This window comes from Geospiza fortis, unplaced genomic scaffold (assembly GCF_000277835.1).
Source record: "Geospiza fortis unplaced genomic scaffold, GeoFor_1.0 scaffold11, whole genome shotgun sequence".
NCBI lineage: Eukaryota > Metazoa > Chordata > Aves > Passeriformes > Thraupidae > Geospiza > Geospiza fortis.
Window position 1 is genome coordinate 3,594,990 of NW_005054304.1, and position 22,956 is coordinate 3,617,945.

The following is a 22,956-nucleotide window of genomic DNA, read 5'->3' on the forward strand; positions in this document are numbered from 1 at the left end:
CGGGGGATCGGCGGGGCCCGTGCCGTGAGTAGGTGCTGCTGCTGCTGCTTCATTTCCGATACCAAAGCGGTTTGTAGGCCTGGGGGCCACGGCCCCAGTATAGTGTTGTAAACCTGGTTAATTTTCATTATATTTGTTTATAATTGTTACAATTATAACTAATATAGTTAATGTTGGTTGAAAGCCCTACAAACAAGTCGTGAGGGTTTTGCTACCGGTTGGCTTTTCAAAGCGGCTTCGTTCTCTGGTTGCTGTTGGTTTTTGCGACAGCTTCCACCTAATATTTACACTTTACACTCCTTGTAAAGATGTGCTCGCCTCCTTTAAGGAACTGCTTGTAGCCTTACCAGGTAACTTTGGAAAGTCTGGGCTTCCACAAAAACATATTTAAAAATTTTTTTTAGATTGATTAGAAATATATGTATAAAATTGCTAATATAATTATTTTAATTATCTTTTTTAAAAAAGAAATTATTTTTGACAATGAAAGTCTGGTAATTTTCACTGATAGGCTTAAAGCAATGCACTGGAGGCAGGGTAAAAATAATAAGTTTATTAAAGTTGGATTGGGAGAATAATCTGAGGGATCAAATGTACAGGTGAGCTAGTTAAAATACGGTGCTGCTGAACACTTACTATCATTATTAAATATTAATTAAGCTCTAGTAATTTTAATATTTAATGTTTAATCTTCCATCTAATTAAAAAATTAGGAAGCATAGTGAGAGGCTGATTTTCAGATATATCTTGAGATCTTTAAAGGCCTTAGAAGAGCAAGGGTCCAGCCAAAGAAAATGAGAGCAGGAACAAGAGCTTCTAAATGAGTAGTAAAATGAGTAGTGCAGTTAAGAAAAGCAGAGAATCTTAGGTATGAAATTCCCTTCTGTTAAGAACAAGAAAAACAGTCTTATGGATGTTGTAAAAATGCTGAAGCAGTCAGTGCAACCTTTGTTCAGTTTTCCTGGAAAGGCCGTAGTCAGATATTTGCTAAAACTGAATAAAATTATATTATTGGGATGCAATCAGAGTGTTACGTCTTGAAAGAATAAAAAAAGAGAGAAAAGCCAGATGATCTCTGATCTCCTGAATGATTCTGAGGAGGTGGTTTGGGAAGGAAATTTGTCAGTAAGTAGAGGACAATTAAAATCAGTGTGCACATAGGAAATATTCTCGTGTGGCTTGTTGAGAGTAGTTTGGATTAAACTTTTTTTTTTACGGTAGCTAATGCACTTAATAAGGGGGGAATATGAGGAGTCTGCCTTGAGTTTTACAGGATTTCTGCCATTGTTCAAGCTACTGAAGTACGCTCTGAAAATAATTCTTTTTAAAGATCCTTTTTTAAGAGCTTTTGAATCTGACTTGTAAATTACTCACTTTTAAACAGTGGTGTCATGAAACATGCTCCTGGAGAGTTCAGTTTTGAGTGCATTTTCACTGTTCCCTGGAATGTGGAATACAAAGTTGAAAGGATTGCAAGCACTGTACAGCTGAGGGTTGGAATTAAAAGCCATCTTGAGAAGCTTGGTGGCAGGTTGGAAATCAATGTAACTAAGCTCAGCTCACAGGAACTGAGGGAGGAAGAGAACATAGGAATAAAAAAAATCAAAGGCCTGGTTAGTGGAAAGGGTGTCAAAAAACCACTGGGCATTTATACTGCATTTCAGCATTATAATGCACAGTAAAGCCAATATTCATTGAGAATTATGTTGTTTCAACTACCCAGGTGTTGCTTTGTCACGTTAACCAGTGTGTGTAAATATAAAGACAAGGGAAGTGATTGCTCTGATGATAAAGGGCCTTAGCTAAAATTGTCTGGTTATTTTTTTAAGCAAGTGATAGATACCTAGACTCTGCAAGAATATTAGGTTTATTAAACTTTATGAGGGGAGCTTGACAGGCATAGACACTCTAGAAAAGAGGAAACAGAGCAAATTTGATGAGTGCCTTCACATCAATAGAAGTGTTGCTGTGTAAAGGCCAGTGATTAACAAATCTTTGAGTTCTCTGTAGATCAAGAGGTGCTTGTTTTTAGGTGGTGATAGGTGATTTGGATTCTAAAGGAAAATCTTTAGCTTTCAGGTTGATGAAACTGAAGCTGGGTGTCCACAGATCTCTTGCTGGAGAAGTAAATGTCTGGACAGACATCTCCCAGGTGCAGTCAGCTCTCTCAAAGGCCCTTACAGGTCTGTATTTAAATAGTTCTGTGCTTACAGCGTGGTGCAATTGCAAGTTTTAATAGGGGAAAACTGCTTTGGAATCTGCAAGTTTCCTTGAGCCTAGATTTTTATGGGGCTTTAGTAGGAAGGGCCCATGATGTATCCTCCAGTATCTCCTCTTGGCTGTGTTGTGTGCTTACACAAGGGTTTGCTGTGCAGCTTTCAGAGGTGTCTCCTGCTGGTACCCTGAGAACAGCCTGGCTGGTTTGGCTGGGGAAGGCAGACTGTCCAACCATTTAAATCCATTTCACTCTCTTCATCAACTGTGCTTGCTAAAACAGCTTCAGTTGGCTGTTACAGGGCTGGAATGTTTTCTGGAAAAGAGAGAAGTTCTGTGAGAAAGATGAGGGATAAAAAGATCAAGAATGGGGGAAAAAGCTGCTGCTTTGTCTTGACCAAAGGATGTGCAAACCACAGAGGGGAAAATGGCAAAAATGAAAGTGTGGCCTTGATCATGTCATGAAGACATTCATATATTCATGCTGTTAATAAGGAAACAGCAGCCTGTTAATGATCTTTTGGAATAACTGAATTGAAAATCAGAGATGTTTCCAGCCAATGCTCCTAAAGATGCAGTGTGTCTTTCCATTTTTCAGCGCATGTCAAGGAGAAGACCTTCTAAAAAATTTACTTGTTTTTACGCAGCTTAAAAAAGCAAAGAAAAATTTTATTAGGTGACTTAAATTCCTTTTAGAGCTAAGTATTGATGTCTCATTTAAAATGAGGTACTTTTACTTCTGCTAGTAAAATGTCCAGAAGTGTGACTTGAGTGAGCTGGCCTGTTGCTACATCATTTTTCCTTAGTACTTCTATCAGCTTTCAGGTTTTAAAGTTCTGAGTATTGGGGAGCTACATTCTCTCCAGAATGTATTGTTCTTGAGCAGAACTTCCCTCATGAAAATCTGACTCATTTAGTTCAGCCATTGAAAATTTTCAGTCTTTCTCATCACTAGTACACAATATGTGGCTGATTTATTTACTAGCAGTGGTTTGGAGTTGAAATTTTGGGTTTTGAGAATCTTTTCCTGTTAGATAAAAGGAAATAAGCTCAGTTTAAAACAGGAGGGAAGTGGAATGGTGTTTCTTGCTGTGTATTTCAGAACCCCAAAATGTAATGCCTCCAACTTTTGAGAACCAATGCAATACAAGTCTTGCATTATTAAGCTATTTAGAACTTTGCTCTGTGTGCTGAAGCTTATAAGAAAGCTCAACATCATTATCTTAAGATATTCTGCATGCTTTGAAAATTCCAGTAATTTTTTTCTAAAAGCATATATAATCAAATGTGTGATGTAATCTGAGTGAGCAATGTAATTTCTGTGATTTACCTTGTTTTGATGGGATGTTTGCATAGTCCTTGTGTCTTAAGGGTGAGATTTGGCGTTTTTCATTCATTTTCTCTTTAAGTCAAAAGAGTGTCAAGACTTGCTGGTGGTAATATTCAAAAGATGTTTTCTATTATGTTTTTGAGATGTAATCACTTGAATTACAAGTGAACAATCTAGCTTTACTTTGTGAGGTTGAAATTTCTATGTATATTTTTAGAGGTTGGAAGAACAGTATTTTTGATGTCTGTGTAAATCTGAGAATTAAAATGAATGCAACTCAACCTCTCTTAGTTCACTGTCACAAAAGTAAAAAAAAATTGCTCAGAGTTTGGATTAGAAGGTCATTTGAGCTTTAAAATTCACAAGTCCGGGATAATAGTCTCCTCAATGCTTAATAAACATAGTTTGAATTTTGGTGCAGCATGGGGGATGGACTAGTAGATGATTTTTGAAGGTCCCTTCTACCACTCCAAACCGTTCTGTGATTCTGTGAAAAATGCTTTTTTTAAGAGTAGCTGTGAACTAAATGTTTTTAATTTTTTTCCAAGTTTTTTTTTTATTTAGATGGCCTTAGAATTAATATGTCTGTGAATATATATATGAAATCTGTAGGATTAGCTGTGTAGTGTCCAACATCTCTTCTGAGAGGATGGTGTTTGAACAAGGATTTTGTCTGAGGCCTTTTGTGATACTTGCTGTTGTCAGTATTTAGATTTTTCTACATGTGCAATTATTTCTTCAGATTTTGTTTATGGTAGTTAGGACTGCAGTCTTGTATATGAGAAAGCAGGTAAAATGTCAGTGTCAAGCCTCATGTTTGCAAAATTAAAAGAAAATACTCAAGGGTCAATAGAAAGTGTTTGGTGCACTAGAGGATTCAGATTTTCTGTGGGATTTTTTAGCTGCAGATTCACTCGTACATAGAAAATGTTATCTCTGCTTGGTGTCAGCTCTGTAGTGGGTAAGGCGTGGATCTTGTGGGTCCCAGCCTAACTCAGTCCCTTATTTGCTGCCTGGGAGAGGCACTGGAAGACTTTTTCTGAGATTAGCAGAGCATGATATGGTGTCATGCATGTAAGCAAAGGATGGGAGGTCAGCTCTAATTCTCTGACTCTTTAATGCTCTATGTTAATTTTAAGCTTTAATGTAGTTCTTTTCACGGAACTTATGTTTCTTTGGAATTTTTTAAAAAATATTTTAAGCTACTTCCTAGGAAATAGTCAAGTGCTCTGTACTTAACAAAATCCAGGTTAATTAAGTTGTCGTATATGTGGAGATAGTCTGGGTGTTGAGGCTGAGTGTGATTACTTAAACAGTGCAAGTCACAAGTTAATGATTCCAGATGAAGTTGTAAAGTTCAGGAAATGTCCGTGAATAAATGTGGCTCTAACCAATTGCTACAAATTATACACTTTGTTTAAATTTCCATTTCCTATTTTAGGGGAGAAGTATCTCTTGCTCTAGTTTCTGAATTTGTAGTTTGAGAGAACTTTTAAGTGTATCTGTGGGAGAAAATGAAGTTGTACTGCTAGCCTTTAAATTAACATTTGCAATTTTAATTTCTTAAAAAACAGAACTGTAAAAACCAAATTCTGAAACCTTGACTAACTCTATATGCATAAATTAGAATGATACAAGTAAAGTGTGTCTTATGGATGTTGCAAGCATGTATTGAGTTCTTAAGAACACAAAATTTAAACATATGTGGAACCTCTTACATATATTGCATATATCTATTCTATATATTTATACATATTACTTTATATATATAAATGAAATGTTCAACAGACATGCAAAAATGTATGGGTATGTATAAATTCTGTAGGCTGTTATAAAAGTGTGAAGCCAAAGAATTAAACTGACTATGTGAACAAAATCCTTTAATTTTCCCATCAAGCTAAAAATATGTCAACTAACTCACTTGTTTTCTCTCACTAGAAATGACCACCCCAAACAAGACCCCACCTGGTGCTGATCCAAAGCAGTTAGAGAGGACTGGTACTGTTAGAGAAATAGGCTCACAAGCAGTTTGGTCTCTTTCATCCTGTAAGCCAGGTAAATCACAACAATGATGTAAAAAATTGCATGTACATTTATATTTTGTGAGGAAGATGTCCACAGCAGTAGAACTGCTGTAGTGTAGGCTGTAGTTACTACAAATAATTTTGGCCTTCTCTATATGTGATGCAATATGAAAGTTATAACTGTATCAGAAATCCTTCTATGAGGAACTATCTGATATGAACTAAACAGAACTCTTACATATTTTATATTAATTTTTCTTTTCATTTACATGGTGAACAAACTAAGCCATGTGAGCAGAATCACACCCAGCACAAGGAAATTGTTTCTATGCTTTGGCATTTTGTCTGGGTGTCTTCCATGTTTAACTAAGGATAACTGTGCTGCTGGGAGACCTAAATGTTCTGCCTGAGCTTTGAAACTTTGTGTGGGCTCAGCTGTTACAGGGTGGCCCTAAAGCCCTGCAAGTAAAATGAACCTGTGGTCCTGAGGGGCAGTTTGTGATACCTGCTCAAAATATCTGAAAATCTGTATTCTTTCCCTTTGGGGTGCTTGAGTTGCTATTTCAGAAATATCTGTTGGGAATTGAGCAGCTGTCTTGCTGCAGCCTAGGGTTAGTGATCCCTTTATGTCACAATATTGTGCTCAGGCTGAATGACTTTGATCTGAAATCCTGGCATACTGGAGAAAAAATGTCTTGTGGTTTTGTTGCTTAAACAGGCTGAAGGAAACTTTTTATTGCAGATTAAACTTCAGCTGCTATATTGGAACTGTAGCTAGTGTAAACAGTCAATAAAAGGATGTGATTAGTAAAAGGATAATGAGGGAATAGAAAATACAAAGCTAGAGTTGCTTCTTCAAATGTGATGGCATTAACCTTTAGGAATACTGGTTTTGCCATCTATTGCCTATTCTAGATAGTACTTGAAAAAGCAAATATATTTCAGGACATGAAAAGAAAATGTTACATTTGGCGAAAATTTTATAGTGAATGGTCTCTGCTAATGATTTTGCTTTAGTTCAGCAGTTAAGTTACAGAAGATGTGGAAAAGTCCAACTGTTAATTATTGCTTTGGCAACCAATATGAATTACTACTTAACCACTTGAAATTCCAGGACATGTTGACATGGATTTGCACCCCACAGACCTCAACAGTATTGCACTTCTGCCGATTCCCCTATTTCAGTTTCACGTCAGAAAAGCATAGGTGCACCTTGGATATCTAGACATATTTCCTAGTATGTTATAACTTGGGAGACATTAATTTGTAACAGTTGAAGAAGAGCTACATTTGCATCACAGAAATGGGATGTTCAAGATTATCACATTTTCTTTTTCTTAGGGTTTGGAGTGGATCAGTTACGAGATGATAATCTAGAAACTTACTGGCAGTCAGATGGATCACAGCCTCATTTGGTGAACATCCAATTTAGGTATTAAAATATACTCCCTGTGGGTTAGGGTGTTTTGTACTGTTCAATAAGATAGGAATTCTGGAAGTGCAAGAGCTCCTGGGTTAGTTCTGTCACCCAATTGGTAAGAAGTCAGATAGCATTTCTAAAAATGAGATTTTCAAATATTATGATCACTAAATGTCTAAATAAGCAACGAAAATGAATGTTTAATGGTATGTCAGTTCTGACAGCATCACATTTACTCATGTAAGGTGACTTATGTCCTGATTTTGTGTCTTTGAGTGTCATTTGGAGGGTAGATGGCTCCTACATAACCTAACAAATGAGTTTGAGAAACCTTTTTTTATTCCATCCTGCATAGGATGTTTTCAGTACTTTAACCAAACTTTAGATGTTTGTCCCTTTTTTAATTTACTTTCTTGAGAAGGCCTTGGTGTAATAAGAGAGCCCATATTTGAAAAGCCTAACTTAAGCTTCATTATGTACAAGTGCTTATTTGGCATCTGTTTCTTGATATACTGACATTTCTGAAGGCAGGCAAAGGAGAATGGTGAAAATCAACTGTGTGCATAATGTCATGTGGAAAATCACCTAGTTCTTCAACAGCAAGTTTCTTATGAGTCACTAGGCACACTTACATTCATTTTCAGAACATTTAAATCCTTAGTTATTGCAAGCTGGCAACAAACTCATCCTGAATATTTTTCTTTATGATACTTACGTAGCTTGTGTTGCTTCTTGCAGAAGAAAAACAACAGTGAAGACCTTATGTATTTATGCAGACTACAAATCTGATGAAAGTTACACTCCAAGCAAGATTTCTGTCAGAGTAGGAAATAATTTTCATAATCTCCAGGAAATCCGGGTAGGTCAATGATGCTTTGCATTCTATCTTAAAACAATTCTCTCTTGTTAGGACATCTGATATAATAAAGTGGTTTTTGGAGGTAAAATATGGCATTGTGTTGAAGGCGGGAAATGGCTGGGTTTATTTAGGTATTTGCTTTTAGTTTTTATCTTGTAAATTTAGTAGATTGGTTTCTGTTATTTTTTCTCAGACTCTTTTTACCAAACATCATTATAATTGAATATGTTCATAAATTTTTACTTCTGAGTATTGTTTCTAATATTTTTCTTTTTAATTCTCAACTGTTATTGAGATGCAAAAATTTTGGATGGGATGAGGTTTTTTAACAATATGAAGCAAAATCCAATTTTCTGTTCTTCAGATCGGGTTAAGATTTTGAATGAGACAGAGTTGTAGTGTTTTGTTAGTGTTCTATTTTTTAAAATATCAAATCCAGTATTTTTTATGGTGATGCTTCTAGTCAGAACTGTTATAAGATTTGTATTGCTTTAAGTGCTTAGTTTTGCCTACCTTTTGGTTAACAGTAAAAGCAGATTTGACATAATCCATGATCTTGGTAGACGTCCACCTTGGAAACTAATCGGGTTACTTATGAGCAGGTATCTTTGCTCATTCTGGGTCAGGGTAGCCTCATGTTTCAAATTCCTCTTCCGGAGCTCAGCAGTTACTGGCTGGTATGTTGGGAAGGTTTAACTTAGCAGCCTTATATGGTAAGTATTACAATAACAGAAGGATTAGGATGATGAGAAAAGGGTGGTGCTAAATGGTGACTTGAAGTTTTACTTCTGGGATTTTTATTTTTTCACTTTGGATTGTTGGGACTGAAAACCAAAGTCCCAAGAGGAAGTTGTAAGTACAAAACTGTAGATGCTGTGGGAGTAAAAAATAGTGTAGTAGAGATATCTGATAGCATTATGTATCTATCTATATCCTTTCAATGATTTGTGATGTTCTCTCAAGTTTTGACTTACACTTTTATCCTAAGTATCAAATGGGAGGCTCTTGACATGTTTTATTTTTCTTTAATTAATTAAATATTCTTTTGGAAGAAATAAATCATCACGTTATTTTGACTTTCATCAGCTGTAAATTCTCTCCATCTTCCTAATTGTGTCATAGCACTTTGGGAGCTGCACAGTATCTGAGGAAGGGCAGCTGGATCCTTTCACCTGTTAGGCTGTGGGTCAGTTTTCCGAGTATCCACTAGATGTCATTGTTGTCCTTAATGATCACTTTGATTTTTGCACTTTTATCTGCCCTTTCAATAACTAAATGATTATTGTCCTTTTTGTAGTCATGCTTAGTACAGCACTGTACATTTTGCTGCCTAACTTAAGTTTCTCATACAGTGGTAAACTCCAGCTCTTGAGGGTATGTGTGTGATTAATGTATTAAAGATCTGTAGAGCAATAAAATGTATAACAAGTGTATTAGTTTTCTCCAGTGTCTCAGGCTGTATTTCTTTAGCTCTTTTCTTGCCAAACACAGGATTCTATGCATAATGTATGTAGTTAAAAATGGTGCTTCTATATGAAACAAGTTACTAGCATTTTTTATGGTATATGAATGTGACTGTAATATGATGCATGACAGAGTAATTCTTATGCATACCACATGCTCTTGTGCTTTTTTTACTTCCAAACTGAGGAGAAAATATGGTCACACTTCTTATTAATGAGATATAATATTCTGATGCTGTAAAATGCTTGTGACTGTCATCACCATGATGTTACATGTTGCTATCAATTTTCATATTTTCTAAACTGCTTGATACTGTTTCTTGAATTTTCCTTCAGTCTTGAAACTTTCTTCAGCTTCTCTGACACATGGGGAGGTTATTAAAGCAGTGTGAACTGTTATGAGCTCTTTACAGAAATCTGCTTAATTATACAGTGATTCCATTGGCTTCAGTACTGATTAACTGGGTGGAAAATCAGGCTAAAGCATTTTATATTTTTCCATGGATGCTTGCCCAACTCATAGTGTGTAACGAATGTGTTTTCTTTCCTAATGGTCTAATTTTCAACACAATGCAATATGCTGTTGAGCTAAACTTTGTCGCAAATATAAGATCAGCTTTAGTTTGTATTCTAGCATGTAGGCATATCTTGTTTGGAACCTAAACTGAATTTATTTTCAGAATAAAAGGTTTCTTCCCCCTCATTTGTACCCCATGTAAGAGTGAGAATAGCCCTTGCAATCTGGTAGGATTATTCCCTTGCTCACTGCAGTTAAGGTGTATGCACCCAGCCTTCTATGGCACTTAAGTGCCATTGTATCACAGCTGTCAAGCTTGGAGAGCAAATATTTTCTCATTTGCACTCATGGAGTTTTCCCACATGATGGTACAAACAGTCTGGATGGACCAGATAGTCTGTAGAGGCATTTTTGGAGCAGCATCCAGACTCCTCAGGATATGATTTAAGTTATTACACTTTTTCATTATATGGAAATAACTCACTGCAAAGGATATGAGTGAAATACTGTCTGTGAGAGATCTCTGGTCTTGTCAAGTGATGCTCACCTGTTTATTGCATTTTACCTCTCCAAGTCATTTAGATGTTCAGCAGTTCATTTTGTGTATATATATATATATATACACACACACATGTAGTTAATAGTGCTTTCTGCTCTCAGCCTGTAAAGTAGGATCTTTACATAGATTCGGGTGAAAGCCCTTTAATCTTAATACACCTTTATTGGCAACAGTATGGGGCCTTTGTTTTAGGTTTTTGTTGGAGTTTTTTGTTTGTTTGTTTGCTTTTCCTTTGAACTGCTGTCTGGTTTGTTTTCAGTTTCTCTTCTATCCCTTTTGGCCTTGCCTGGTGTTTTGTAAGCAGGTGCAAGCACAGCAGCCTCCCTGGTGGCATGGGGTTGTAGCTGAGCACCACGGACAGGGCTCCTTCTTCACTGCTTGGAGATTCTGCACTAGAGAGGGGATTACCAACTGGAGGGGTGCCCAAGCTGGGAGGCTTTTCCAAGAGGTGGTTAAGGAAGTGACTCCAGTGTAATGCCTTTACTCCTCTGGTGTCCAGTGACTGTAGGGAGGAGGTTGGACTTAGCCAGACATGCTCTGAAATGCAGCAGTGAGCAATCTTCACCTGTTTCCTGTACGGGGAGTAGACTGAGATCCTGAGGAGTGAGGACATGCTGGCTCATCATAGGGCTGCTGCAAGGTAATCAACCAAGAGAATGTATTCTTGTGAGTCTCTATTCAAACATCTCCAAGGTGCATTTTAAACTGCTTTCCACTGAAGGTGGAACAGCTCTAAAGGAGTTGTTACTCCTTTAGATTCCTGACTAAGCTTCAGGTACTTTGGTTAGAAACCATTCCTCTGTGTTCTATGTTCCATTCAAGAAAAGAGGCATTTCTGACCCCTAATTATTCCTTGGGTTCAGAATGTCAATTAAAAATAGTCAGTCTGCTTTCTGCAAACTACTCTTGATGCTAAGAAAAGACTGAGTAAACTTTAGTATCATAGAATTTCAATCTTTCCTGTCTGTCTCCAGGATGTTCTGTAAGCACAATCATCACACCAGTTGTTCATTTTGATTGTTATCTTGCTGTTAATGCTGGCTGAGTATGGATTTGTTTCATCAGGATGCACACAGATGAACAGTTCTGTACATCTAAAGTTTACTGGTGGTGGAAATCTGCAAATCAGGGGAGTAGAATGCTCCACTGCTATTGGTTACTTATTAAGCCTTCTCATGGGTAGGAATCAAATTTCAGAAAAAAGGTTATTTCCATTTGTAGTCTGTGCAAATTTCCACCTCCCAGCAGAGGATATTTTGTGAATCTCCAGCTGAGATGTTCATATGAACTCATCTTTACAAAAAGAAGGCAAATTAAATGATGTAACATCACTGTTCCCTGCCAATATCATCATCACTGTAGGTGATATGACTTTTTCATAATGCATGTGTTTATGGAAATAACTAATATATGCTTCAAACTGTGGAAATTATGAACAGGATTACAATTTTCCTGCCCTTTGATACTGTGGAATGGTAAGACATCAGAGCAGAGCTTACTGTGCAGTCATGAAAAGTGCAGGTATTGAAATAGCCTTTTATGCATATGAGGTGTGTGTATACAAACAGGGAGGCCCACATAGAGCTAGTAGAACACTGGAAGTTTATTTTGGCCCACACACTATAAAATTGTTCAGCATTTTTATCTTACCTTGTTATGAAGGAGTATTTTAAGAGCAATAAGCATCTCGTCTGTAGAGAAAAACTAAACATGGTTTTTATGCTGTGGTACATATAAAAGATAATTTTTCTTTTGTGTCTGAGCATTCAGAAACAAATCCATGAAGGAACCTTTTCTTGCCCCAGAAGGGCTCAATTAGGCCAGGGTACCTTAAAGAGGCCCTGTATTTTTAATTCTGTCAGTCTGACTTTACTCTCTGAAGCAGAGGAAAAGCCATGTGAAACAATGTGGCAACAGCTCTATGGAAGGCAGGAAGTTGATGAAGTACAGAGCTTTCCTCGAGGGAACTCAAGTACAGAGAGCCTAGGAACTGATGGAAGCACTGAGTGTTACATATGTGTGAAAACCTCTCCTGCACTTACAACCTTTTTCATGATTATTCATTTAAATTCCGCTATGGAAAAGAAATTGGAAAATCAACACCCTCATAGTAAAGAATTTCTTGCTAACATCTAAACTAAACCTTAGTTTAAGGCCATTCCCCCTTGTCCTATCATTACATGCCCTTGTAAAATGTCTCTGTTCCTCTTTTTTGTAGGCTCCTTTAGGTACTGGAAGGCCACAATTAGGTCACACCGCCACTTTGTTTTCCTGTAGCAAGTGTTTGATTACCTTGTTTCATCTCTTTTCAGTGCATGAAGTTCTTGTAGGAGGATTTACAAAGATTTCCCCCAAATCTTTGCTTTTTAAATATTTTACTTCTGTAAAAATCTTTTTGGTACTAGTGGCTTAAAAATTCAGATTTTTTTAAAACTGTGAGTTATCAGTGCAGGTAAACTGTCCTCCAGCATGATGGGGGAGTTTTTCACTGGCTTTGATGCAAGCTTTCACTATTGTATTCTAATTACAATGCTTTAAACAAATTCTCTGGTGGACATGAGCAGGTTGCACATAGTGCTCTGTGTGTGAGGGGAAGGAGCCAGATGCTTGAACTTTTTATATTGAAAACCAACTGCAAATTTTGGTGAACATATTCTCTAGCACTCTTTTGAAGTATGTGGTATAGCAAAGTATAATAGTACTGTTGTAGAGTAGTAAGTGTATTAGTTAGGGGAAAACCTGCTGGTTTTCCTTGATAGTTTCTTACTTTCTCTATATACCTGAAAGATTTATGCAGGGAAGTCTTCAATAATGGAGATCAGTGTACCAATAGGCCAACCCCTTTACCATTCCTAATTGGTATAAATGAGTGATCTCTTTTTCACAAGAAGATACCTGTATGGTGAAGGGAGCGCATGTATATGTTAATAAAAATTCTGTGAGAGAAGGATCTGTCATTTTTCCTCTTTGCACATTTTGCCAGTGACATGGCCATGCTGCTCATGTACAAAAGTTCTAGCTAGAGCTGTGGGATAGTCTTGTTTTTTTTCCCTAATTTTATTTTTAACTCTACCAACTTCTGCAGCTGATTTACACACGCACACACACATTGTGCTTCTGGCTTTTCTGAAAACACTTTCTGTAGCCTTTAGCCCTTAGTGCTACATATAGCTTTGTTTCTTTTAAACCATGGCTTTTTCTTTTTAATGCCTGGATACAGCAGAGATGCTGATCTTTCTGCCTTTGATAGCATTACCAAATTTTTAGAGCTCTTAGAGTGATCAGTCAAATTTCTGTGTTCTTTAGCTTCTAGGAATTGGTCCAAATATGTATATTGGTGATATGTAGATATGATTGTAGGTCATATCTATTTAAAACAGTAGCCCCCATGCCCTTCACTGCCTGAAATTTCCAAGTTGTAATCAAACTTATGTGCTATCAGGCTGAGGGAAGAAAAGCATGTTTTTCTTTTACATGCTCAAAATGTAGTGTAAATCCCAGTGGACAGTCGTGTTTACAAGGGTAACTGTCTGCATTCAATTGTGGGTTATAAAAGTGCTTGCTTGAATAAATACACAGAGCTATCAGACAGAACAACCAATAGTTCCTTGGACTAATTGACCTTGTCAGTAGAATAGAAACACTTGCAAATAAAATTCCCATTGCCAGCAAAGTTGCAACTGAAAACCCCTGAAGAAACTGTGTATATCCTCTAACTATCTTGGAATGCAATGATTCAGGCTGCAGACATGTGCAGCGGGAGGGGGCAGGAGGGGGGAATCATTAACCAAGTTGTACATACCAGCAGTTTTCAGTGGGCTCCTTTTGCAGCGTGAGGCTGTATGCATTCCTCAAGTCATTAAGTAGCTCACTTTCCATATTCAGAGTTATGCTTTCTACCAGTTGTTACTACTTTTACCATCCCTTGGGTCCCCCTGTATGATTTGTTTTGCCAGTCTGCTTTTATTATAATGTAGCCTTTTCAGAAAAGGCAAAGGTGTTTGGCTGGTAACTACAGCATGTTGTAATGAGGGTGGAGTGTGTTTGTCATTCTGCAGCAATGGTTGACTTCCATGAATGCCAGTGTCTATAACCACACAGGCTGTGGCAGTTTATCTTTTTGAATATATTCAGATTGCATAACAGTGGAAAAGAATCGCAGTAAATATTAGAATATCTGATCTTCCAATAAAAAGCACGATGGAACCATTTTTTTACTTTACCCAGTGATGAGTCATGTATCTTCCCATTAAAAAAAGGAAAATATTTCACTCCAGAAATAAGTCTTCACAAGTGAATTAGTCATCTATCAGACATTTCCTTTTAAAAGTTTGGATAATGTCACACAGGTGGAAGTAGTATGAAAAAAAAACCAACAACAGTGAGAGACACAACAGGCTTCACTGTGTACTATAAAAACATGATTTTATTTTGGTTAGAAAACAAAACAGGAAAAATAGCATTTGGAAAATAAAGTCTGAAAAATGGTCCAGTTAGCTGCTAAATAAACTTCAGAGATGAAGGTTTAAAAAAAACCACCAAGATTTGTAAAAGGAGGCGGGGGGGAATAGTGTATTTCACCTTAAGTAAGGGACAATGTGTAATAAGGGATTTTATGGTTTTACAGCTCGGTGCATGTGTTTGAAAGCTGTTCTCTCAGCAACGTGGGTGGCAGGTTATGCTACCATATAATGTATTGTAGTTGGCTCTCCACACTTGTCAGGGTTAGCGTTCAACCATTCGGAAAATTTTCCCATTGTTCTATCATGTGAACCAAGGCTAGTGTTGAATTCCCAATAACCTTCTGCAGGAAAAAGAGGTTTAATTAGAAAGTTTGAAATTTGATTACTCCTGTTATTGTCTTAATGCACTTCTCTCTAATTTAGGTGCTTATCTGCAAATGCAATCAATTTTTGCTCAGGAAGATGAAAAACAAACTTAACTTTGTACTGCAGTTGCTTCCACAATTTAAAAAGAAAACTTGTATACTCAATTCTGTCTTTCTTCAGTATTAACACTCTATTTCCATCTTAAACATGTTTGCTTTAGATGGATCATAGCTTTTGGCAGCTACTGCATTTTTAGCAAATAATACTGTTTCTAGTAAGAGTTGCAAAAAAAAAACTTTGTGTGAGGTCCTTGTAAACTGAACCTTGGGAACGTTATGTTATTTCTGTATTTTCCCTTCTTTTGTGCTTCTTCTCTATTTGTGTCATGGTTATAAATTACATCGTTAGAACTAGAGAATTAAAAACATTTCATTTTGTGATTCCTGTAATTTTAAAAAAGAGAATGTTTGTTTTATGTGTATTTTTTTTCTTTTTACCTGTTATTTCAGAGGCTGGCACACAGAGAAATAGGCAGTTATGGTATTGAAATTCCATTGTGCCAGCACCTCTGGGGCATAATCCAAAAAAACCAGAAAAATCGCCTGCTGGGTTGTATGCAGTAAGCTTGTGTGAACATCAGTGTCTGCTGTTCACACATCATTTTTTACTGGAAGTTCCTGTTGGAATAAAGGTTCTGTGTTTGGAGAGTGCACTGGGATACTTGTTGGTCAATGGTTTCTCAAAGTTTGTAGGGATTTCTAATTACAGTTTACCAGTGTAGGCTCACTAGATACTTCTTGCAGATAATCATTAATGTTTCAGAAGTAAGAGAAGCAAGCAGGGATTTGGCAACATAAAAACTGTAACAAGAAAGATCTGGGTGCTCTTCTCTTCTTTTAAGCATTCTCTCTGAGACTGAACATGGGAGTGAGGAATAAGGTGGGTGGATGGAGGGGGAGGTGACAGCATGACAGAAGACACTCACATAGTTGGTATCCCTACTTCAATATTTAACCCTTTCCCTTCCTTCCCCCTCCTTTTTTAGTGCAAAGTGTAACATTTTAAAACATCCAAGTGCCTCCAGCATTACAGCTTATGGTGGGTGTCAGTGTGATGCTCATCTAGAACATCTTCATGGTGCTCAGTCAGGTGAACCCCCTCAGCTGATTAGAATGAATTTGAACTGTGGTTTACAAAACATGTGATACTGTGCACTTGCAAACTGGAGCGTGTAGCAACATCTGTCTCTTGTGTTTGATCTCTCTGCACTAGGATAGAAGGATGGAGACCCCTGCTAGGCAAACTGTTTAATGCAGCTTTTACTTGGGTGTTTGAAGGACTTCCTTCACAAGGTTTCAAGGTTTGAACTAGGGAAAATGAAAATCTTTGTTCGCTGGCTGCATCATTTATTGGCTTTTGGGGAAGTGGACTCTAGACATCTGACCTTGCAGTTACTTAGCAGAGCAAGGAGGTGGGGACCATTGAGGAAACTGTGTGAAACAAAGGACACTTCTTTGATCTCAAGAAGGCAGCATGTTAGGAAGGAGATCTTAGAAAAGTGCATCAGACCTGTATTTGGAAGGGGAATTATATTTTACTGTAGTAAAGGGCCCTGCATTGGAATTGTTAAATAAAGAGCTGTTTCTCCATCTCATTTGTCTTCTTCTTCTACCCTACCACATTCTATAGTCATGCTCTTTCCCATTCTGTAAGTTCCCTAGGCCTGAGTAATCCAAAATTATCTCCTAGTTTTGGATTCCAAATATGAAAACATTGTGGGAGTCACACCACCATCTTTTGCTTAAAGGATGTAAAAAACATCCCTAATTTTGTGTCAAAGCTGACAGTAAGATGCTGCTCACTCACTCCTGCTTTCCTCTTTCTGGAGAGGTTGCTCACCACTGGGAAACTTGCCTTTATGCAATTTTTTTCTACACTGTGAAATAGGATTGGGAGCATAAAGTCAGTGAATTATAAACAATCATCTTTGATTTACCTGATTGCCTTCATAGACTTAATTGTGGAGAGTAATCCTTGGAGGGAGCACTAGATATTTTCAAAAATTTAAGAAGTGCTAAATACATGCAGTAAGGTCAAATCCAAGACTGATTCTGATCCCTCTGGGTGCTCCTACTAACATAGTATTAAAATCCTCCAAAGAGTAAAGCCACAGTCAACATTTAATTTAGTTTAAGCATAAGAAAAGGTATGAGAGGAATGGGAATTTTCTTGGATACCTAAGAAAGTTTTATGCTGTCATCTCAACTGGTGCTGATCAGCTGGCACAGCACACCTCATTTTCTGTTTCACTTGAACAACTTGTAGGCACCAGCAGCTGGAAACCTCCTGTGACTGTGTTCGCGACCCTTTGCCAAACCAGCAGTTTGGCAGCGGGGTGGAGGGAGGAAGTGGCCCCAGTTTAGAAGAATATAGGAGCCAATTTGCCCACCACTTATTATTCTCTGGATGTGTGGCTTCCATGTTATAATATCTTTATTTGCATCCATACAAATGCAGTCACACTTGGCTATTTATAGTACATACTGCCTTGTGGCAAAATTATCAGGTATTGCTATTAATTAGGATTTAAAAAAATCCAAAGCAAATCCATTAAATGCACTGGATGTGCCATGCTTTGTCAGGTCAGCAACCAAAAATTTCCATAAATTCAGGTAGAAATAAAGGAACAAGTGTATTCTATGTAGGTATATGGGGGCATTTTATAATTATCATCGAGCCTTTTTTGTTTTTGTTCCTTTTCATTCTGAACCCTAACATTCTAGTGGAAAGCTGAGATTATTCACAGTGTCACTAGGAAAGTAGTGCTGAAAGGAATTCTGTTGATGTGGTAAATTAAAGCAATCCTCAGTGTTCAGAATAAAATGCTACCTGCCAGGTGGTAGAGATCTAGAACAAATCCAGGGTTCTGGACCATAAGAATCAGCTGCTTCAGAGCTGCCACCATGGCAGTTCTTTCCAGAGGGAGGTCTTGCTCCTGTGATTACCGAAATGTTAGTTTGGTCAGGGATCACGTCTGTGTGTAGCTTTGATGAGAACACTGCTACACAGGGTCTACATTCAATTCTTCCTGAGTTTTATTGGGTGGGAAGGGATTGAATATGCTGTTATCCAGTTCCTTATCTCAAGTAGTGCATGGAAATGTTTCTAGAGATATGAAGTATAAATTTATTTCTTTCTGAGGGCTGTTCTCTGTCTTAAGCTGTCATAAGATAACCGAGATCATGTGTTTGAATCGGAAAAACCTTTCCCAGGCTTTTTTCCATTTTCCGTGCAAACACGCAGGAGAGGGTGGAATGAGAATAGTAATGTATCATATGTGTCTGGCTTGAGGGCCTGTGCTCTCTATCTGCCTTCATCCAATTCCTAAAGTACGTTTATCTAACAGTCCTATTTTATTTCAGAATGAATTCTGGAGTGTTTTATGTCTCATGTCAAAGGAATATTATCAAATACAGTTTTTATTGAAGCTTTTTAGGAATGCTGTTTTCAGTCACAGTTTTTGAGTGAATCACATGGCATGGCCCCTAATATGTCTCTTTAAATTGTTATTTTTTCCCCCTCTGTATTTGTCGGAGATCAAATTCAACTGTGAGTATGAATACTATTTTGGATTATTTCCTAGCAAATGCAGAAAGCTCTAATTTGTTTCTCTTAGTTGAGATTAATCTGTTACTTAGTAAGATGATGTTGCTGCACATCATTTTTACCTTAGTAAGGTAAAAATCAAATCATGTTTAATTTTTTCATTGTTTCAACAAGAGTTGCAATTCAGTATCAGAAGAAATGATGTAGTAAAAATTCAAAGTAGGCTTCTCTCTCCTTGACCAGGTCTCTGTTGTGATTATGATGGTCATCATTTGTAACAGAGGTTTTCATAAATCAGCTCCTGGTAAGTCTGGCACTGGTGGGGCAGGAACTTCTATTGTGGAATTGCTGGCCTTTCTTCTATTTCTTCGTACTGTCATGAGGAGTTAAAAGATTTACTTGCATGGCAGAAATAAATTAAGCAGAGGAGCATATGTAGCCACAGTAGATGTACAGTAAGTCACATAGATTTGCAATCCAATTCCATCTGCTTGTTGTTGACTGCACTTTGCTAAGCAGTAAGATGACACCCCACAGTAGCTCTAGAGGACATAGCAGGCCTGCTGGTAAACAAGTTTTTAATTAACTCATTCTCATGCTTTGTTTTCCACTGCTCCCTCATTTTTCAGGAGCCTACTTAGGATGTAATTTTATTTCGATTCTTACACAGGTCATGGTGAAGAGCTCATGTTCTTGGTCTGTAGGATGTGGCACTAAGGGTATTCCAGATGCTGTTTGTAGCAGAAATGCTGTTGCAGCAAGGGACAGTGCATAACACCACTGAATACCTTTTAAATTGTATATTTTTTGAGTGAATGGTGACTTGAGGGACCTTTGACTCCCAGAAAGAAGTTAAGAAATAAAATTCACACAGATTGAAAGAAGCAGAGTCTCAAGTCTGACCTCCACATAAAATAACGGATAAAAGCCTTGTGGGTTATTTTTGGACACACCTTCTTATTGATTTGTAAGAAAACACAAGCAAAAATAAAAGCTCCACTGCATTTGTTCCAGTACATTAAAGAAATTCTGTTTAGATGTAAAATTAAATGCTTCCATTGGGCAACAGTTCTGATTCCAGCTTTGCAAATTTATGGAAGTGTATTCTGGCTCACAGAATACTATCCAGCTGAATCTCTGACAGATATATTTCTTCTCTTTTAAAGTTCATTTGTATGAAAATATATCTCCAGTGAGACATGTTTATGAATTTGGGATCTTTCTGAGATGAGACTCTGCATTACATTTTAAATTTGCACAAAATAGTTTTCACAACAGTCTTTTGGATTTGTTTCCAATGAGTAAATATTCCTTGAGCTGAGCATTACTCTCTGGGTCCTGTGAAATGCTGCTCTGCATTTGCTTATTGTGTGCTACAACACACTTGAGTAATCTTGAGGTTCATCATGTTTTGCCCCACTTGCCTTTAAGGAGCATCCATGGACTCTTTATCCAGACACAGAAATGTTTGCATACTGTACTTCTGCAGGATTTGGGGATTATTTACAGAGGTTTAGGATCTTTAAGTTCCTTGATTTTTGGGAGAGGTAACCCTCTGTAATTCTCAGAAACAAGCCACTCCTTTGAAACCAGGAGAAATACTTTCTTTTAACCCCAGTGCTTTTTGTGTCTTAAATCAACAACTTCTCCTCTTGCTGGTAAAGAATGAGTAGGGTTTTTGTTAATTTGGTAGCACTCAGGTATAATTTGTTCCAGTCTTTTCCTGACAAATGAAGTTGCTCAGGAGCTACAGTCTTGTGTAACAGGTAAAAAGTTAGAGCCATGCAGTTTTATGGGCCTGTCTTCTAGTAGAAGATAAGAAATCTAGTTCTCTTCAGTGTGTAGTAATAGCCCTTCTCAATGAGTGGAATGAGGTTTTTTTTTTGGTTCTGATGTACCTTCTTCCCCTCACCTATAAAGAGTGCTTGAGAGCTAGCAGCTGGCTACTACTACTATGGACTTTCTTTAAATATCATGATAGTCCCTTTTTTTTCTACATTTGTTCATTTCCCATATTAATTTTCTGCATTCTCTGGGATGCAAAGTGCATGGCATGAAATGTGGTCACTAGGTTATTGCCGCTAAGTTATTTGAGATGGTTTGATAGAGAATTATCTCAGTGTGGCCTGTTTTCAGGCACTTAAATCTTTAATATTCCTTGCACAATTTTTTTTTCAAATACTTTCTTTGTATAATTTAACTGTAGCTATGTCTAGACATATTTCCTGGATATGGCTAAACAATTTTCAAGGTAAATTATGACCTGGGGTTTTTTTTGCACTTTCACACAAACATAGTATCATTCCATTATGTATGTAGGAGAAATGGGAACTGCAGACATCTGCAATACAGTTTTCATCGAATTTGCAAACTTCTGCCCCTTTGTAAAATTAGTTATTTCCCAGAAATGTTTTCCAGCCTTTACTTCCATTTTCAAACAATTTGTGCAGTGCGTCCATACAATACATATATATTGTTCCTGCTTATCCCCAGCAGTTCTAGTTTGAAAAAAATTCATAGGACCTCTCCCTTTATGCTTTGCTATCTTCTAGGTTTTAATGTGTTCATTCTATTTGCCTTAAGGTCCTCTAGTATAAGGCCATTGTTCAGAGCATTTGTTTCTTGCTGATAGAAAATTCTGTCTATACTCCCTTCCTTGGAAGATTCTGTAGTGTTAAACATAGAGTCATTTAAGTTGGAAAAGACCTCTAAGATCATCAAGTTCAGCCTGTTCTGTTGCCGTTCATAAAAGGCAGCTGCTTTGTCCCATTCTTCAGTCAGCAGTTCCATTTGTAATGCAAATTCACCTGAGCTTCAGAATGGTTTTTTAAATATATGTTCAGACTTTGCAGTAGAATGTTCCACTACCCCAGTTCAATCTGTTTCTGTTCTCTTTGTGAAGCTGTCTCCTCTTCCATTGCTGGTTTCCACTGCCTCTCCTCAGTAGATGGTTGAAGTGCTACTTTTCCCTGAGAGCAGCCTGACTCACCTGGAAGTTGTAGGAGATGATGTCTTTGCTTTGGATGGGTGCTGCTCTGAAGGGAGGGACTAAGATTTTGCTATCTCAGTGCAGGGAAATCTTAGGGCTTTTCAATGCTTGGGGGTGAGAATTCAAATTTATGACTAAGACACAAACTTACATAAAAGCGTTAGTAATGTATTGTCTTAAGTAATTTTTACTGACTGTGTACCCTATTTCTGTTGTTATGAAAACCTTAGTCCACATACTTAACCAGATGGGGTTTTTTTGATACTTTTGTAACTATTTTGTGTTATGACTAAAAATTTTTGAATGCAGATGGTACTATTTGTTTGAGTGAACATGGGAAGTTCTAGTGGCTTTTGTTATGTTTGACAGTTGGTTTTTTTTTTCCCAAGCTTCTGATCAGGTAAAAGTTACTGAGGGTTTTCAAAAGCAGGTTGATCATCATCTGCCAGGTTTCTACTTAGAAGTATCCCTACACCGTTACCTTGTACACATGGGGACTTCTCCTTAGTTACTTACTTGTCCATAAAATGAAGAAATATTGCAGTGAGATAACCTTCAATTTGAAGTGCTTCCCTAAAGGTATAAAACATTTGTTTTCACTAAAGGAGATTTGCAGTTCTTTCTAAATATGCAATGTGCAGCATTGGCTATTTATTTTATAGTAACTTTGTTGGTTTTTGGTTTTTTAAATGTACTGTTTCTTTTCTCACATCTGCATCTATAATACTCTAAGCTACTGATAATTTGAGTTGTAAAGTACCCTGGTTTAAAAAAATATTTTAAAAGACCCTCATTCTTCTTTCAAAATGCTGGAATTTTGAAAAGACTTGCAGCAAACCATGAATTTTCTGCCATTCATTTTTAAGGCCAGACTGTCCAAATGCAGTCTGTTTCAGTATGTCTGCAGCTAAAACTTTACCCAACTTAGATACCAGAAATAGACAGACAGAAAGCTGGTTTTGGGCTGCATTACCATTTTTTGATACTGTCAGACAAGAATTTTTTTTTAAGTTTTTCATCTTCAGTGTACTGTCTGCCAAGCTCAGGGGAAGTAACAGGTTCACACTGGAGTCACGTTCCTGTAGGTGTGAAGGATTTCCCCCGATAGCAGGAATCTGCTCAGCATTGCAGTGGCCTTGCAAAGAT

The 22,956-nt window shown here is 37.3% G+C and overlaps 1 protein-coding gene across 6 annotated transcripts in view; it reads left to right on the plus strand.

Moving 5' to 3' along the window:
- ANAPC10 (anaphase promoting complex subunit 10) overlaps positions 1 to 22,956 on the plus strand; it is a 141,389-nt gene that overhangs the window by 928 nt on the left and 117,505 nt on the right. For 4 of the 6 annotated variants that reach the window (XR_004082963.1, XM_031066410.1, XM_031066411.1 and 1 more), the window contains exons 1-4: positions 2,073 to 2,183; positions 5,483 to 5,599; positions 6,910 to 7,000; positions 7,727 to 7,847. Coding sequence is in view for 5 of the 6 variants with exons in the window: in XM_031066410.1 (XP_030922270.1) it covers positions 2,084 to 2,183; positions 5,483 to 5,599; positions 6,910 to 7,000; positions 7,727 to 7,847 (429 nt within the window). In the remaining variant the exon portion in view is untranslated. Of the gene's footprint in view, positions 1 to 2,072; positions 2,184 to 5,482; positions 5,600 to 6,909; positions 7,001 to 7,726; positions 7,848 to 22,956 lie in introns of those variants that run through there. The other 2 variants (XM_031066409.1, XM_031066408.1) reach the window with 1 other exon arrangement.